The sequence below is a fragment of the Bos grunniens genome, chromosome 1 (genome assembly GCF_055505025.1).
Source record: "Bos grunniens cultivar Pamir isolate PY7600 chromosome 1, Bosgru_T2T1.0, whole genome shotgun sequence".
Classification (NCBI taxonomy): Eukaryota; Metazoa; Chordata; class Mammalia; order Artiodactyla; family Bovidae; genus Bos; species Bos grunniens.
The window spans coordinates 87,389,101-87,408,902 of NC_141165.1; the positions used below are offsets into that span (position 1 = coordinate 87,389,101).

Below are 19,802 nucleotides of genomic sequence, written 5' to 3' on the forward strand. Positions count from 1 at the left end.
GAATTATGGTTTTTTAACACTACTCAGTGCAAGGTGTGATGCTCAAATCACCAGCCCAGAGTAATTATCCCAGTGGATCTAGGACTTAGTTTCCTGGGTATCTCAAAACTGGGAAAAAGGCACAGTATAACAGATACAGACAAAGGTCCATATAATCAAAGCTATGTTTTTTCCAGTAGTACATACTGGTGTGAGAGTTGGACCATAAAGAAGGCTGAGCACTGAAGAATTGATGCCTTTGAATTGTGGTGCTAGTGTAGACTCTTGAGAGTCCCTTGGACAGCAGCAAGGAGATCAAATCAGTCAATCCTAAAGGAAATCAACTTTGAATATTCATTGAAAGAACTGATGCTGAAGCTGAAACTCCAATAATTTGGCCACCTGATGAGAAGATCTGACTCATTGGAAAAGACCCTGGAGAGACTGAAAGTAAAAGGAGGGGGCAGCAGACGATGAGATGCCTTGATAGCAACACTGACTCAATGGACATGAATCTGAGCAAATTCCTGGAGACAGTGAAGGACAGAAGAGCCTGGGGTGTGGCAGTCCATGGGGTCTCAGTTGAACACCACTTAGCGACTGAATGACAAAAATTAACAGATACAAATCTGTCCCTGAAAATATATCTGTAAATTAATAAAGTCTTCTGATTTAAAAATGGTTCCTGGAAATTCCTTGGTGGTCCCGTGGTTAGGACTCAGCACTACCACTGTGAAGGGCTGGGGTTCTTCAACCCTTGGTGGGGAAATTAAGATTCCACAAGGCACACAGTGAGGCCACACACACACACACACAAAAACTAAGAACTTGCCTAGCATGGATATTCCCTGAAAAACTGTTTCCATGCCTTGAAACATTAAAGCTTTGCTTATTTATTTGGCAGTGGTGGGTCTCTGTTGCTGCACACGGGCTTTCTCTAGTTGTGGTGCACAGGCTTCTCATTAGTGGCTTCTCTTGTTGAGCAAGGCTCTAGGCATATGGGCTTCAGTAGTTACAGCACAGGGGCTCAGTGCTGCATGTGGGATATTCCTGGATCAGGGATTGGATTTGTGTCCCTTGCACTGCAAGGTGGATTCTTAACCACTGGACTACCAGGGAAGTCCTAAATGCCTTTAAACATTTATTGAGTAAATGTCCTAGGCTTGGTAAGAGAGAACAAATAATACAATAGGGTCCTTGCTTTAAAGGAGTCTGAAGTCTAGTTGGGGCAGACAGACATAAATAAATAATTGTAAAGAAGTATGAGAAAGGTCATAACTGATTTATGAACAAAGTGATATTAGCACTTGGACATAACCTGAGGTTTTAGGGATGAATGGGAAAAATCGCTACCATGCCAAAAGAAGTATCAGGAGGAGGAGAAAAGTGCGTGTCACCGCTTCGAACAGCTAAGTTATTTGGACAGAAAGATCAGTTTCTCTCCTTGAAAACTTGATGAGCAGACTTCCTATACAAGGTACCACAAAGTACCACAATCTGGTACACCCAGCGAGTGTTTCCCGGCAGGTTATCATAGTGAATGCTTGCCTAGGAAACAGGTTCCGAAAATTCAACTGAAGTGTTTACAGAAAATTATCAGATATCACGAGGGCTTCAAGAAACACTTGAAGATAGAACTCAAACACAGCTTCAGTTAAGCGTTTCACTTTTCTCAGAAAAGTGTTTACCTTTTCCTGATTGTGTCACTCAACCTGCCGAAAATTAGTGAGTTACGCGGCTCTGATCTTTCTGGGTGTGTGTTTAGGGGGTGGGGGTGGAGCCAAAAAGGACCCAATGATGGCAGGCAAGATAAAAGGCCAAGAGGGAGCCGTCAGACCACAGCCACGGATTTCTACTGATTTCAAGTTTTCTTTAGGTGATCACCAACCTGAGTGGTTCCAGCACCCACCCTGTCTTCACCTTCCCCTTGCCTTTCTGTCTTTCCCCCACCGGTTCTCCCGGATTCCTGGGTCTCCTGGCTCGGGAGCTGACCACTTTCCTCGCAGGCCCGCCCTTCCCAAGTACTATTCCCAACTGCGGGCCAAGCCCTGGAGCGCTCTCAGCCTGCGCAGCCGTGAGCTAGGCGCGGCGCGGCGCGGCGGGGCGGGGCGGGGCGGCCGCAGGCAGAGGGGGCGGGGCCTGGTCGGCGGCCGTGGGTGGGCGGCCCAGGCGAGGCGGCGCCGGCGCAGTGTGTCCGCTGCGCTGAGCCGCAGCCATGGAGCAGGCAGCTCCCGACCCTGAGCGGCTTTGGCAGCCTGCGCCGCTGGAGCCGCTGAGCCACCCCGACGCTGGGCTGGAGTCCATGGTTGGTGAGGAAACGAAGGGGGCCCGGGACGAGGGCCCCGGGGACGGCACGGTGAGGAGAACGGGTGGCAGAGGCCCCCCCACCCCCGCGGCCTGGGGCGCGGCCTAGAGGGCAGAATGGACTGGTTTACGCTGACCGCGCGGGTGGGCTCGCTCGGCCGAGAGGCCCCGCGGTGACGGGGAAGCGGGGTGCAGTCAGGTGGGGGAGGCTCGGTGGGAAAAGGGGGTTCTGAGTAGGGGGCGAGCGCCAGGGCTGCGGGACCGCAGGAAGGGTGGAGAGGGCGCGGCCGAGGGAGCGGAGGGGTTCTGTGGGCGCGGCTCGGCGGGCGCGGGCGCGGGGCCCGGAAAGCTCCAGGCTGAGGCAGGTGCGGTTTCAGGGTCGGGAACCCCGGGAGGTTGGACCCGAAGAGGAACGCTGATGTTTCTCGCATCTGTAAGTTGTGCGGAGGAGTAGGCTTAACCGTGGGCGGTGGCAGCGGTGTTTGAGAAAGAAGAGAATGGGGGACTTGAGGAACAAGTTTGGGGCACGAGGGTGTTTGGCTTGGTGCCACCATCGGGAGATGGAATAAAGTGTTAGAGTCAAGAAAAGGTACAAGTGAAAAAGATTTTTTTGTTTGTGTGTTTTTAAATATATTTTTAGTTGGAGGATAATAAAATTGCTTTACTGTATTGTGTTGGTTTCTGTCACACAAGAACGTGAATCAGCCATACGTAAATATACGTATGTCCCCTCCCTCTTGAACCTCCCCCCATCCAAATTCTTATTTGACTTGTAATTTCATCATTTGGGGGTCAGTGCTGTATCTCCCAATGGAGATGTGTCATGGATATCCCATTTATTGGCATTGTGAAGCTCCTTTGGTAGTGATTTTCATTTGCTTGACAGAAGGAGAAAATGCATCATTTTATATTTGTAATTACTTTCATTCCAGAGTGTTTTCACGCATAATGCAAGATGAGTAGACCATGTTAAATAAAGTGATTCGGAAACTCAGTCGAGTATTTATCATCAGACCACCCTAATGAGCCTGTGCAGTGCTCATCCATTTTGATTATTTTTTTCTGAAACAAGTTCTCAATATAAAACTGCCCATCCTTGTGATAAATGGATAAAGAAAAGTTAAAAGTTGTTTGCTGACTGTAACTAGAAAGACAACTAGCTAGGAATTTCAACACTAGTTGAAGTTCAACACTTCACCACTAGCTATTTTAACTAGCTAGGGGTACAAGGTTTTGCCTACTTAGGGGAAATGTTGAGGTATATAGGATAGCATGAAAACTTCTGTGGGTGAATTTTAAGTTTTTCATTTATTTTCTTCCTAAATTATAGAATTATTTGTGGAGAGGTATCTTATATGAAATGTGAGAGCAGTGTGTGTATTCTGTAGTCCATAAACTTGACTCTTACATGAATTGCTTTTTTAATGCAGATTCCATTTGTGACTTAGTTTTTCTGTTTCTTCAAAAAACTTTTATCATGAAGTATATAATTAATGCAGAGAAGAGTCTCACAAAGTAAAAATCAGTTTCTTTGAAACCTGTGTATATTCTCCTATGTTACATCTGCTCCCTCGACCATAGAAGTAATTATATTCTGAATTTTGTATTAACAGTTTTCTAGCTTTAAATATACATATAAATGTAAATGTCCCTAAAGAACATGTTGTTTAATTTTACTTCATTTTGAAATTTACATAATCAAACTAGTTTTACTATGACTTCCTTTTTTTGCTCTATACTGTTTTGGGGATTCACCCAAAATGTGACTTAGTTTATTTTTATAGTCATGAGACTATGTATACCATTTTGTAGGTATTCTACAGTTGATTTCTCTTTTCCTCGTTTTACAGACATTAGGGTTGTTTCAAGATTCTTGCTGTTTCTGAAAGATTACTACCACTATGAACTTCTTACATGTAAGAAATACGTAGTGCAAGTGTCTGTAAACTTAACAGTGGAATTGCTGGATTATAGGGTGGTAGCATAAGACACGGAGAAGGCAATGGCACCCCACTCCAGTACTCTTGCCTGGAAAATCCCATGGATGGAGGAGCCTGGTGGGCTGCAGTTCATGGTATCTCTAAGAGTCGGGCACGACTGAGCGACTTCACTTTCACTTTTCACTTTTCATGCATTGGAGAAGGAAATGACAACCCACTCCAGTGTTCTTGCCTGGAGAATCCCAGGGACAGAGGAGCCTGGTGGGCTGCCGTCTATGGGGTCGCACAGAGTCGGACACGACTGAAGCGACTTAGCAGCAGCAGCATAAGACATCGAAGAGTGTGTGTGTGTGTGTGTGTGTGTGTGCGTGCATGTGTGCGTGCACGCGCTGTCAGCCACTCAGTCATGTTTGACTTTGCGACCCCATGGACTGTAGCCCACTAGAATTTTCTAGGCAAGAATATTGGAGCGTATTATTGTTTCCTACTTCAAGGGATTTCCCTACCCAGGGATTGAACCCACGTCTCTTGCATCGGCAGGCAGATTCCTTAGCAGTGTGCCACCTGGACAGCACTGTAGTATAGTAAGTAGTGCCAAGTTGTTTTCTAGAGTGAACATACCAGTTTGTATTCACATCAGTAGTGCCTGCTGCTGTCTATCCTTATCAGCACTTAATATTTTCAGGCTTTAAGTTACTTGCCAACCATATGGATATGTGTTAAAGCGATTTTAGATTGTTTCAAAGGGTAAGAATCATATCTTTTGTTAGCTGCATCATGAGTTTAATTTTGATTATGACTGAACATTTTGGTAATTTTTTTTTGTGAAAGCCTTTGGATAATTAATATATGAAGTTGCAACTATAGTATAAAATCCATTTGTGTTAAGTGATTATACATATCTCATTTAAAATAAAAAACCTGTGTTTGGTTTAAGATATTTGAAATCCCAAAGATGCCATCATACAGTAAGAGTTGTAGTTATATAATATTACCTGACTTTTAAATGTGTTGTAAGAGACCATTCGAGACTGCCCAAACTTAGGGTTTCCTCAAACAATGATTTAGTAATTTATAGAGATAATTTAGTAATTTTTAGAAATACAAGCCATTTGGACAAATATTTCAGAATCATCTGGAGCTTATCAACACACACACGTGCATTCACATACACTCTATATATTGTCCCCTGCAGTCTCAGAAGATCTACTCCTTTTCCTGTTTCTATCCCCTCTTCCACTCTAATCCATCCTCAGTTGAGAAGTATTGCAGTAGCCATAGCCACATTGCTACTGTTACTGGTAGATAGGAATGTGGTCTGGGCAGACAGGTAAATTACATTTGTTTGTGCTAGACACTGTGAGGCTCTACTTTTCATTTAATTTTCAAAATTACTCCCAAAAGACATAAAAGACATACAGAGATAAGGAAGCAGAGGCTCTGAGAGAAGTGATTTGGCCAAAGTCACAAACTGGTGACATGGCTGGGATTTGGGCCCAGGTCCTCGTGGCTTTGACATCAGTGCTCTGTTCATGAAACCATGAAGCTTCACTCCCTGCACCCCCTGCCCCCGACCAAAAAAGAAAAAAAAAGATTAAAAATAATCTTGTAAATTGTAAAATACTATACTTAAATATTTTTTTGTTTTATTAAGATTTAAGTTGTTATTTTAAGAAGAAAAGAGCTCTGAATAATGTGTTGACTTATCAATGACTTTTTCACCATAAAAGCATCTATACAGATAGTGTGCAGAAATGACAAAAAGCCTCATCAGCCTTATTTTTGACTCTACATTTTGGTTGGAGAGTAAATTGTGCTAGTTGCCCTACACCGAGGGATAGTAGAAACAAGCACTGCCAAGGTTGCAGATGTTTTCCAGTTTTAAACATCACTAATTTTAACATTCTTTAAATTCTGTTGTAAACTCTATTCTCTTGTTTTTGTTTCTGTGAGTCTTCATCCTCTTCCTTTCCAATGTCTAGTTAGAAGTTTCCCTTTCTTTCTTTCTTTCTGTACTTTTTCCTTACGAGGAAGAGTGTATTTTTTTTTTTTAAGTATTGTCGGTTTTATTTAAAGAAGTTTAGAATATGAAGAATGAGGGAGGACCACAATCTTCAAGAGAGTAGCAATCAGTCCTGGCGAGGACGCAGCAAGGGAATGGGAGTAAAAATGCTGCTTTTTTGGGGCTGGAAGATTCCACTGAGATGGCAGTTAACAGTATTTGCTTAGAGAACTGCTTCCTGAGGGATTCAGTGTCTCTCTTTTGTAGGGAGGGTTCTTTAGGCCTCTGAGTGCTTCTGGGGCTAAGAGGGCTTGAGCAACCATTGCTTGAACAATGCCTGTACACTGTTAGTTCCTTCACAGGTTGGCAGCAGAAAGCTCAGTGGAGGGGTCCAGAAGGGAGTGGAGGAAGGTTTGAGACATATGTGGTAAAGATAATATGAAAAAGGAAGTGCATAGGCAGAGTTACAGAAAGTTTAGGGCTTCCCTGGTGGCTCAGCTGGTGAAGAATCCGCCTGCAGCGCAGTAGACCCGGTTCAGTCCCTCAGTCGGGAAGATCTGAAGGGGAGGGCATGGCAACCCCCTCCAGTATTCTTGCCTGGAGAATCCCCAAGGATAGAGGAGCCTGGCGGGCTACAGAAACGGAGGTCGCAAAGAGTCAGACATGACTGAGCGACTAAGCACACCCGACACAGCAAGTTATTAAATAATTCTCAAGAATTGCTTTCCTCACTTTCTACTTCAGCAGCTCTCAGTTACCTTTTGAAGGCAACTCATGGTGCAGAATACGTTTTTACATCATAGTCAGAACACATGTACTTGTATACATAAGCATTGTTTCAACTCAGTCATGGCTGACTCTGACCCCAGGGACTTTAGCCCACCAGGCTTCTGTGACCATGGGATTTCCCAGACAAGAATACTGGAGTGGGTTGCCATTTCCTTCTACAAGGGGTCATCCAGTCCACGAATTGAACCTGTGTCTCCTGTATTGCAGGTGGATTCTTTACCACTGAATGACCAGGGAAGACCATGGGAAATAAGATATTTGCATTTATTATCTATTTTTTATTAAAAAAAATTTTTTTAATGTGGACTATTTTTGAAGTCTTTACTGATTTTTTTTACAGTATTACTTGTTTTTTGTTTTTTGGCCACAAAGCTTGTGGGATCTTAGCTTCCTGACCAGGGATTGAATCTGTGCCCCTGCATTGAAAGGCGAATTCTTAAGCACTGGACCACCAGGGAAGCCCCTACATTTAAAGCCCCTACATTTATTATCTTAACTAACTCTATTTTTAGCTGATTTTTTTCTGTTATAGTTTATGCTTTCTTATTTTGGTTTCTGGTTTTGGATTTTCCTTTGTGGACCATAGTTTCTTTGGTTTTATCCTCTATAATGATTTTGAAGGCATGTCTTTTTTTCTTCCCCAATACATAATTGAGACATATTATTTATGTAAATGTAATGCCATTAAATTTTTTGAAGTAATTTATAGAAATGATCTCAAATTTATAAGCAAGTACAGTACAAAGAATTGTTTCCCTTGAAATATTTGAGAATAAACTGCTGTTTATCTTATCCCCAGAACATTTAGTATATATTTCAAGGGCAAAAAAGGACATTCTGTATAATCACAGAGCTTCTATCAAAAGCATTGATAAATTATTATTATCTAATCCTCAGACTTCATGTAAGTTTTGCCAGTTGTACCAACAGCGTTCTTCAGAACAAAATAATTCAGTCCAGACTCAAGTATTACATCTAGTTGCATTGTCTCTTTAGTCTCCTCCCATCTGAAAGTGTTTCTTGGTCTTTGCTTTCATGACTTTGACCCTTTTTTATATTAGCAACCAGTTATTTTTGTAGAATGCCCTTCAGTTTGGGTTTGCCTGATGTTTTCTCATGGTTAAATTCAGGTTGTACTTCTTTGGCAGAAATTGCCACTAATATGATGCTGTGTTCTTCTAATTGCTTCTTACCAGTTTGCACATGATTCAGGTTTGATCACTTTCTCTGCTAGTCTTCTCCAATATAAAGTTCTCTTTTCTTCTTTGTGATTAACTTTCTGGGGTATACTTTTTTTTTTTCTTCCTGTTTTATTGAGGTCTAATTGGCATACACAACTATATATGTTTAAGGCATACAGTATAGTGATTGGACTTACATTCATCATGAAATGAATGTCCATCATCTCATATAGATACAATATTAAGAAACAGAAAAAATACATTTTTTTCTTGTGACGAGAATGCTTAAGGTTTACTCTCTTAACAATTCTCATAAATAACATACATCAGTGTTAATTTATCATGTTGTACATTATATCCCTAGTACTCTTTATAACTTTGTACCTTTTGATTCTTTGATCCAGTTTCTTTTTTCCCCATCCCCTGCGTCTGGTAACTACAAATCTGATCTCGTTTTGTGAAGACATACTTTGAAACTAGAAAAATACTTTGTTCCTCATCAAAATTTCTATTTACTTGTCTGTTTCATTATGGACTGATGGGTTTTATTTTTTAAACTTTATTAAGATATGATTTATACACCATAAAATTCACTCTGTAAGTATATAAATTCAGTAATTTGTAGTAAGGGCTTCACTGGTGCCTCAGATGTAAAGAATCTTCCTGCAGTGCAGAAGACCTGGGTCTGATCCCTGGGTCAGGAAGATCCCCTGGAGAAGGAAATGGCAACCCACTCTAGTATTCTTGCCTGGAGAATTGCATGGACAGAGGAGCCTGGCCGGCTACAGTCCATGGGGGTCTCAGAGTTAGATTTACAGAATTGCACCGCCATCACTACAACCTAGTTTTCGAACTTTTCTGTTTTTTTTTTTAATTACTGAATAGCATTCAGTTGTATGGATGTATCACTTTTTGTTTATTCACCATTTGATGCAAGTTATTTTCAGCTTTTATATTATGAATATTATTGCTGTGATGAACATTCATTCACATTCAAGTCTTTGTGTGGATGTATGTTTACATTTCTCTTGAGTTAAATTTGTAGCAGTATAATTGCTGGGTTATATGGTAAATTTTAACTTTTTGTTTTAAGAAACTGCCACTCTTTTCCCAAGGGGCTGTACCATTTAACATTACCACCAGCAATTACGAGGCTCACTTTTCTCCACATCCCTGCCAGTACTTGGCAGTGTCTGTCTTTCGGATTATAACCATTCTAGGGGATGTGAAGTGGTTTTAATTTGCATTTTTTAAATGACTGATGGTGTTGAACATCTTTTCATGTGCTTATTTCCATTTGCATGTCTTTTTTGGTGAAATTCTATTCAGGTCTTTTGCTTATTAAAATTGGGTGGTGTTTCTTTTTATTGAAGGTGCTTCCTGCATGGCTTAGTGGTAAAGAATCTGCCTGCCAGTACAGGAGACACAGGTTTGATCCCTGCTTGGGAAGATTCTCTGGAGTAGGAAATGGCAACTTGCTTCATCTTGCCTAGAAGATTGCATCTACAGAGGAGCCTTGTGGGCTATATATAGTCCATGGGGTCGCAGAGTCGGACACGACTGAGCACATAAGCACATGTTGTTCAGTTAGTCTGGATATTTGTTTTTTTAATCAAATAATGAGATTTGCAGATATTTCCCCTGGGCCATGACTTTTTACTTTTTCTTAATGTTACCTTTGAAAGTTTAGCAATAGTTTTCAATTTTGATGAAGACTAGGAGATCAGGTTTTTGTTTTTGTTTTTCTTTTATAGATTGTGCTTATAAGAACGCTTTGCTTATCCCAGGATCATGTTTTGTCTTTTTTTTCACGTTCCCCAGATGGCTTATGGGATCTTAGTTCTCTGACCAGGGATGGAAACTGGGTCCTTGGTGGTGAAAGCATATGAATCCTAACCACTGGATTGCCAGGGAATTCCCCAGGTTTTGCTTTTACATCTGAGTATGTAAACCATTTTGAGTTAATTTCTATGTACAATGTGAGTAAAGGGTCTAGTTCTGGGGTTTTTTCTTTGGTCTGTGGCTACTCAGTTGCCCCTGCTCTATATGTTGAAAAGACTCTCCCTGTTGAATTGCCTTGGTGTGTTTATTAAAATCACTTGACCTTAAATATAAGGGTTTATTTCTGGATTCTCAGTTCTGTTCCATTGATCCATTGATGTCTAAGCCTATCCTGCCAGTGTCCCCACTGTCTTGATTAGTTTAGCTTTTTAATAAATTTTGAAACGAGATAGTATAGATCCTGCAACTTGTTATTTTTCAAAACTATTTTGGCTATTCTAGGTCCTTTGTATTTCCATATAAATTGTAGGAACAGAGCATCAGTTTCTACAAAAAAAACAACAACACAAAAATCCCTTCTGGATAAAGTTATCTTTAAAGGAACAGTGTGTTAGTATTTTTATAATATTTCAAGCATTCTATATGCATGATGTTCCTTTGTCATTTGGACTTTATATTATTGTGAAATCTAGGGCAAATCTGGTCTTTATTCTTTGGTAGTGATTGTGCTTTTTATTTTCCTGTCTTAATCTTTTTACGATTTTTTTCCTTTATGCTGAAGATGTTTACTTTTCTAATTCATTATACATGGACCACATGCCTTTCAATTTGGAGCTGTAGAAATATTTTTCAATCCAGAAAGAATTTTTGTTGGTTTCTTTTTTATTATACTGGTGATTATTATTTCTGTTCTGTTTCCTCCAATTTCTTCTTTAAGAACTATAATTTAAGCATTGATGCTTCTTTTTCCTTTTTTAAAAAAATCATCTTTCATCATTTTCACTTTTCTGGATGGTGAGAATTCCTCAAGCAAACTCAACCACTGAACTCTGCACTTTGAACCACTGAACTCAAGCACTTTGTCTCAGTTATCTTCCCATTCCTAATGACTGGCACTGTAGATACTCAGTAATCATTCAGTTATTGAATTAATAGTTTCTTATCATTCCTTTTATCACTATTAACCTGTCTTATGCTTGCTTTTACTGTTTCACTGTTTCAGCATTATTTATTCATTTATGGCGGCACTGGATTTTCATTGCGGGCATGGGCTTTCTTCTAGTTGTGACAAGCAGGTGCTGTTCTCTTCTTGTGGTTTTCAGGCTTCTCATTGCTGTGGTTTCTCTTGTTGCAGAGCACAGGCTTTAGGGCACATGGGTTTCAGTAGTTGCAATTTGAGGGCTCTAGAGCGCGGGCTCAGTAGTCGTGGCACACAGGTCTAGTTGCCCCGCAGCATGTAGAATCTTCTTGGACCAAGGATCGAACCCATGTCCTCTGCATTGGCAGATGGATTCTTATCCACTGAGCCTCCAGGGAAGTCCTTGCAGTATTTTTAAAACTTATAGTAGATTGATTTTGGGGCTTGCCTGGTGGCTTAGATGGTAAAGAATCTGCCTGCAATACAGGAGACCTAGGTTTGATCTCTGGGTTGGGAAGTTCATTGGAGAAAGGAATGACAACCCACTCCAATATTCTTGCCTGGAATATCCCATGGATGGAGGAGCCTGGTGGGCTATAGTCCATAGGTTTGCAGAATTGGGCATGACTGAAGTAACTTGGCACACACGCACACAGATTGATTTTTGCTCATTGACTTGAAATAAAAAATTTCATCAACCTTTTAAATATGTCCATTTTTTAATCTTTATTTGGTCTTAAGTCAGGTAGGAAGTAGTGATTCACCTATCAAGCATCTACATTTGGGATGTTATTCTTTGAATGTAAGTATAGGATACAAGTGTAGCATCATTCTTTAATGATGTTCTTTACTCTGATGAGAAGTCCACTTTAATACATCTAAAGCATTGTGTTTCACCAATACAACATTGTAAATCAACTGTACTTCAATTTAAGGTAAATACATAAAATATTCTCTCTCTCTTTAAAACACACTCCTAGTCTCATCTTCCAGTCATCAAGTTTATCCATTTCTAAATCTTTTGAATGTGTCCTTTTAACAGTAGTTATGCTATTCTTGGCACTGTTTGTACTTTAGTATGACAGTATTAGCAATTTTATATCATCTACCAATCCCTGCTGATATCTTTAGTTTTTATGATAGTTGATTTTATACTTTTATTTTTCCCTTCTGTGTAATTATTTGGATGGCATAATGGGGTAAATTTATGATTCATGTGCACTATCTTTTTGGTGGGAAATAATTTGTTTTATCAGTTTTTGATTCTAGAATTCAGAGAATTTTTCAGTGTAGTACATGATGATAAATCAGTGCTTGGCTGTGGGCCAAAATGTTTTATATGTATAATCTCAGCCAGTGAGGGCTTCATCATCCTGATGTTGGGTGGTTTATGCTTATGTAATTTCTTGAGCTTTCTTTTAGTTGAATGGTTTTTCTCTCTTATTTTCTCTTTTAATACCTGGACATAAAACTTACATTTTATAAAATTGTCTTGTTTGGCAACAGAGTAGTTTTGTTTTGGGTTCATTTTTAGTTCTCTGTCCTTTATTTTCTTTTAGCATTTTTACATCTTCTATTATTCTTCAGCGTTTTTGGGGTACTTTCTAAGCATGTCGTCTTGATTCATCACTGATTTAATTTTAGGTATTGTCACATAGCTTATTCTGTCTTCATAGCACATAGCTTTGATTTCCTGTGTAAAGTATCATGGATTTTTATTGCATACTGCTTTTTCTTTTAACTTGTTGGTATATCCATCTTTTTACTTATATCTCTTCTTCACAAACCACCCCCAGTTTTAATACAATACAATGCTTTTTAATTAAAATCCACCTCTGAACTTTGAAAGTTCAGGGAGAAAAAAAAAGCAAGGGAACAAAAAGAAAAGCACAGCAGTTATCGCATGGCCTCACTATGTCTTTCTTGTTTAAACTTGGAGCTAGTTTGGGTGTATTCAAGACGCTTCTTCAGTGGCAGGACTTCCCTGGTGGCTCAGAAGGTAAAGTGTCTGCCTACAATGCAGGAGACCCAGATTTGATCCCTGGGTTGGGAAGATCCTCTGGAGAAGGAAATGGCAACCCACTCCAGTACTCTTGCCTGGAAAATCCCGTGGATGGAGGAGCGTGGTGGGCTACAGACCATGGGGTCGCAAAGAGTTGGATAGGACTGAGCGACTTCACTTTGACTTTCTTTCTTCAGTGGCACAAAGAACCTGTGAACCACCAAGTGATGTTGTTTGATACAGACCTGGGGATGATCTAGCAAGAAAAGAAAGAGGTTTCCTGTTCTTAAAACCTGCTGTCTCAGATAGACAGGGTCCTGTGTATAGCACAGGGAACTCTATACATTATCCTGTAATAAACTATAATCACAAATAATATGAAAAAGAATATATATTAAAGAATATCTTTGCTGTATACCAGGAACTAAGACAACATTGTAAATCAACTATACTTCAATAAAAAATGAATAAATCAATAAAAGCAATATTTATAAAAAAGAAAAACCTGCTATCTCACAGTGGAGCCTGTTAACCACTGCCAAAAAGTTTATGCAAATTTATGATCAAATATGTGATGGCTCCTTTTTAAAAATTAACCTTCTTTTAAAAAAATTTGAAATTCAGCTTTAATTTTTAAAGCTGAAAATCTCACCTTTTGTCATATAGCATTTTATATTTGATTTGACTGGTAAAATAAAAAGATGTCAGTATTGAGGATCATTCGTCTTTATAAAGAGTGTTTTTAAATTTTTTCATACGTATTTTTATACAGATTTATTCTTGGTCATTTAAGTGATATGTATACTTTTTATTTTAATTTTTTTCTCCTATAATCATGCCTACATTTTAATAATTAAATCTATGGCACTTGCTAAAATAGCTCCTGGAAAAGTTTAATGTGCTACATGCTGATAAAAAGAGGCATATCATTTGCTGATGTCGTTTAGCAACCACTAGTAATGCAAGAGATATAAAAAAGTAACCTGAGATATGTACTAATAATGGGTTTGATTATAATAGCTGGGTTTTTTTTCAGTATCATTTAAAAAGTTTTTTGTTGTTCTATTTTTATTCAGATGACAGAAAATAATTTTTCGTTGAAGAAGATAGAAATTAGTGTTTCAGAAGCAGAAAAGCGAACTGGAAGAAATGCCATGAACATGCAGGAAACATATACTGCTTACCTCATTGAAACAAGGTGAGTGATGAGAATTATGTCTGAGGTTAGAAAAAGCTTTGGTAGCTGTTGATGTAAATTCTGTTGTATAATGGAATCATTTACAGGTCATTGTCTTTTAGTTTCTTTACTTTTTAACAGGTGACAAGGTTTTCTTTTACTCTGGTACTCTTAGTAGCTAAATTTGAATGTATTAATTTTGGAGGGAGAACAAAGGTTACTGGATGTTACTTGATGCTTGCTTTAGTGTCAAGTAACATCCAGATCCCATCTACATCACAGGCCTGCCCATGCGGGAGACACGGGTTTGTCCCTGGTTTGGGAAGATCCCACGTGCCTCAGAGTAACTAAGCTCATGTGCCACAACTGCCGAGTCTGTGCTCGAGAGCTCGGGAGCCATGACTTCTGAGCCCACGGGCCACAACTACTGAAGCCCGGCCCCTAGAGCCTGTGCTCCACAGCAAGAGAAGCCGCCGTGCACCGCAACTAGAGAAAAGCCCACACAGCAGGGAAGACTCAGCACAGCCCCAAATAAAATTATTTATTTAAAAAACTCACCAGAAAAGTCTTTTACTTTATAAGGAAAAAGTTAAATGAATTAAACTGTTTGTCCAGAGAAAAGCAAAGGATGTGTGTGTGTGTGCGGTCATGTCTGACTCTTTGTGACCTAACAGGCTTCTCTGTCCATGGAATTCCCAGGCAAGAATACTGGAGTGGGTTGCCATTTCCTCCTCCAGGGCCTCTTCCTGACCTCTTCCTGACCTAGGGATCGAACCCACATCTCTTGCGTCTCCTGCATTGGCAGGTGGATTCTTTACCACTGCACCACCTGGGAATTTTGCTTATTATAAATAGTTTATATAAAGACTATACTGACAAGCTCTTTTCTTTCTGTGAACTGAGAAGAAATGCTTTCAGTTAAAACAAATCGGGGGGCTTCCCTGGTAGTCCATTAAGACTCTGTGCTTCCAGTGCGAGGTGTGCAGGTTTGATCCCTGGTTGGGGAATTAGATCCCACATGCTGTGCAGTGTGGCCGGAATATAAAAAAAATAAAAAAGTATAATTCATATTTTTATAGAAAAGTAGAGGGCCTTGCCTGGTGGGTCAGGGAAGTATCCTGCCTATGTACATACATGCATATGTTTCAGAGAGGTTTTTAAGTTAATTTAAAAAAAGTATGATCCTGTGAGAGGTTTTTTTTTAAGTTAAATTAGCTATTTTAAAATATCATACTTTAGAAATTTGTATTGGCTCTAGCTTTTTAAGTAAATTCTTAAATTTAAAGCTAAAAAGGATATTTTTAGTATATGCCTGTTTCTTCATCCAGTTGAACAATGAAATTAGCTGTTGATTAGCTTTACTGCTAGAAGAACCTCTTGATTTCAATAATGTGGAATAATTTATAGCTGTTTACTCTTTATTTATTATAGTTGTTTACTCTTGACTTTGAAATGAATAGAGAATTATAATTCAAAAGTTGGAGTTAGAAGTGACCATCAGATCAGATCAGATCAGTAGCTCAGTCGTGTCCGACTCTTTGCGACCCCATGAATTGCAGCACGCCAGGCCTCCCTGTCCATCACCAACTCCCGGAGTTCACTGAGACTGATGTCCATCGAGTCAGTGATGCCATCCAGCCATCTCATCCTCTGTCGTCCCCTTCTCCTGCCCGCAATCCCTCCCATCATCAGAGTCTTTTCCAATGAGTCAACTCTTCGCACGAGGTGGCCAAAGTACTGGAGTTTCAGCTTTAGCATCATTCCTTCCAAAGAAATCCCAGGGCTGATCTCCTTCAGAATGGACTGGTTGGATCTCCTTGCAGTCTCTGGATAAATATCTAAGTGAATCATCAGTAAATAATGTGGTACATAAAAGGATATTCAGTTGACTTTCACACTTATATTTCATTTATTTTAAAACAGTGATTCTTAAACTTTAAAATATATAGGAATCACTTGGAAAATTTGTTAAGCTACAGAATTTTGAGTGGGGTCCAGGAATTAACACATTTTAAGCTTAAGTTCCAAGTGTTTTTGAAGCAAATGAGCCATGGACCATAGTTTTATCTTTCAAATACAAAAGCTTTACATTTTAAGGTAGTCAAATTTATCTTTCTTCTTTATGACTTGTGTTTTCCCTGTCTTAAATTCTTGCCTATCCCATATCATATACACGTCCACTTTGAGAAATACTGTTTATAGATACTGTTTATAAATAGATTATTTTGTCAGTACTATAACTGACCTTTAGCAACCACAGAACCCTGGAATTTATTATTTTGGTCATGTAGAATTCTTGCTGTAATTCAGTGTTATGCAGAGTATCTTGGACACTATGAATATTGTTGAGCCTTGACATTGACTAAAAGTTCAACTTTATCACATAGCTCATCTCTTCTGTGGACACAAGAAGAAAGTCAGTTTAGCAGTTGCCTATTGTGTTACAGTTTAATAGGCTAAAATTAATAAGGCTAAGGTCATTGATTTTAATTTTTCCAGAGATTTTTATGTTTTTCTGTTCATAAAGTATGAACCCTTTTAAAATAGGTAAGAATATTGTATGTATTAACAGGTAAGAAAGCTTTTGTCCTGGGAAGCTATATGATGTCTTAATTCTTCTAATTTGTAAAGCAGGGCTAAAGATCCTATATACTTAGTCAAATTAAATGGTTTAAACGGTTAAATTTAATTTAAATGTTGCATGTGAAACCACTTCAGTTCAGTTCAGTTTAGTCGCTCAGTCATGTCCGACTCTTTGTGACCCCATGAATCACAGCACGCCAGGCCTCCCTGTCTGTCACCAACTCCCGGAGTTCACTCAAACTCAGGTCCATCGAGTCGGTGATGCCATCCAGCAATCTCATCCTCTCTTGTCCCCCTTTCCTCCTGCCCCCAATCCCTCCCAGCATCAGGGTCTTTTCCAATGAGTCAACTCTTCGCATGAGATAGCCAAAGTACTGGACTTTCAGCTTCAGCATCATTCCTTCCAAAGAACACTCAGGGCTGATCTCCTTTAGAATAGACTGGTTGGATCTCCTTGCAGTCCAACGGACTCTCAAGAGTCTTCTCTAACACCACAGTTCAAAAGCATCAATTCTTCGGCGCTCAGCTTTCTTCACAGTCCAACTCTCACATCCATACATGACCATTGGAAAAACCATAGCCTTGACTAGATGGACCTTTGTTGACAAAGTAATGTCTCTGCTTTTGAATATGCTATCTAGGTTGGTCATAACTTTTCTTCCAAGGAGGAAGCGTCTTTTAATTTCATGGCTGCAGTCACCATCTGCAGTGATTTTGGAGCCCCCAAAAATGAAGTCTGACACTGTTTCCACTGTTTCCCCATCTATTTCCCATGAAGTGATGGGACCGGATGCCATGATCTTAGTTTTCTCAATGTTGAGCTTTAAGCCAACTTTTGCCACTCTCTTCTTTCACTTTCATCAAGAGGCTTTTTAGTTCCTCTTCACTTTCTGCCATAAGGGTGGTGTCATCTGCATATCTGAGGTTATTGACATTTCTCCCGGCAATCTTGATTCCAACTTGTGCTTCTTCCAGCCCAGTGTTTCTCATGATGTACTCTCCTGACTTCCCTTGTGGCTCAGATGGTAAAGTGTCTGCCTACAATGCGGGAGACCTGGATTCGATCCCTGGGTCAGGAAGATCCTCTGGAGAAGGAAATTGCAACCCACTCCAGTACCCTTGCCTGGAAAATCCCATGGACGGAGGAGTGTGGTAGACTACAGTCCACGGGGTCGCAAAGAGTCAGACACGACTGAGCGACTTTCATTTCACTTCACTCTGCATAGAAGTTAAATAAACAGGGTGACAGTATACAGCCTTGACTTACTCCTTTTCCTATTTGGAACCAGTCTGTTGCTCCATGTCCAGTTCTAACTGTTGCTTCCTAACCTGCATATAGGTTTCTCAAGAGGCAGGTCAGGTGGTCTGGTATTCCCATCTCTTTCAAAATTTTCCACAGTTTATTGTGATCCACACAGTCAAAGGCTTTGGCATAATCAATAAAGCAGAATAGATGTTTTTCTGGAACTCTTTTGCTTTTTCCATGATCCAGCGGATGTTGGCAATTTGATCTCTGGTTCCTCTGTCTTTTCTAAAACCAGCTTGAACATCTGAAAGTTCACTGTTCACGTATTGCTGAAGCCTGGCTTGGAGAATTTTGAGCATTACTTTACTAGTGTGTGAGTTGAGTACAATTGTGTGGTAGTTTGAGCATTCCTTGGCATTGCCTTTCTTTGGGATTGGAATGAAAACTGACCTTTTCCAGTCCTGTGGCCACTGCTGAGTTTTCCAAATTTGCTGGTATATTGAGTGCAGCACTTTCACAGCATCATCTTTGAGGATTTGAAATAGCTTAACTGGAATTCCATCACCTCCACTAGCTTTGTTCGTAGTGATGCTTTCTAAGGCCCACTTGACTTCACATTCCAGGATGTCTGGCTCTTGGGATTATCTTGGTCATGAAGATCTTTTTTGTACGGTTCTTCTGTGTATTCTTGCCACCTCTTCTTAATATCTCCTGCTTCTGTTAGGTCCATACCATTTCTGTCCTTTATCCAGCCCATCTTTGCATGAAATATTCCCTTGGTATCTCTAATTTTCTTGAAGAGATCTCTAGTCTTCCCCATTCTGTTGTTTCCCTCTATTTCTTTGCATTGATTGCTGAGGAAGGCTTTCTTACCTCTTCTTACTGTTCTTTGGAACTCTGCATTCAGATGCTTATATCTCTTATGTGCTATTAAATATTTGTTAAATGATTGGATAAATGGGGTAGTTTTGTGGTCCAAAGAAAGTCTTTTCTATGCTTTTAGGTGGCTTCTGCTGACTTGTTTTTGTGGCCTTTGAAATAAAACCAAGTGAAAACAACTTGTAGCAGCTCTTCTAACAGCCTTTAGATGTACTGCCTATAGGCTATATTTATCTACTTTTTAGCAAGATTTGGGCTCTGTTGGTAATGATTTTGAATAATCTGAAACTTTATATTAACCCAAGATATTTTTTTTTTAGCTGAAGTTGAAAATCTGAATTAGAATAGTTTTAGTCAGCTAATGGTTAGGTCAACTCTTTAAAATGAATTATCATTTAATAATCCTCTATCTTGCCATGAAAGCCATTTGTATATTTTGAATTTCATATTATGTTTCCCTTTTTATTACAGTGAATTAATTTAGCAAACTTAATATATAAATGATAAAAACATTGAACATCTTGTGTTGAGCATGGCATGATGTATACATTTTCTCAAGACTTTATTCTGAGACTGATTTAGCCTCTCTGCCTTTATACTGTACATGTACAAATGCACATTTTGGTTATATGCATGTTTCTTGGAGGAACTGTAAGTTATTTTCAATTAGGAAATAGGAAGGTTCAGATAATGTTTAGAAGGCTGATGTTTTTTAATAGTCATTATGCTAGCAGAAATCATAAATAGTCAAAATAATTTCAAATACTCTTTTTATGATTTTACCCAGCTTTCCTCCAAAT

The 19,802-nt window shown here is 39.5% G+C and overlaps 1 protein-coding gene across 4 annotated transcripts in view; it reads left to right on the top strand.

Moving 5' to 3' along the window:
- The first annotated feature begins 2,175 nt into the window (after positions 1–2,175).
- The window catches only part of SNX4 (sorting nexin 4), a 59,320-nt gene continuing 41,693 nt past the window's right edge, over positions 2,176–19,802 (top strand). For 2 of the 4 annotated variants that reach the window (XM_086401829.1, XM_086401819.1), the window contains exons 1-2: positions 2,176–2,335; positions 14,194–14,315. In XM_086401829.1, coding sequence (XP_086257955.1) covers positions 2,195–2,335; positions 14,194–14,315 — 263 coding nt within the window. In that variant the 5' untranslated portion in view covers positions 2,176–2,194. The remainder of the gene's footprint in view (positions 2,336–14,193; positions 14,316–19,802) is intronic. The other 2 variants (XM_086401846.1, XM_086401840.1) reach the window with 1 other exon arrangement.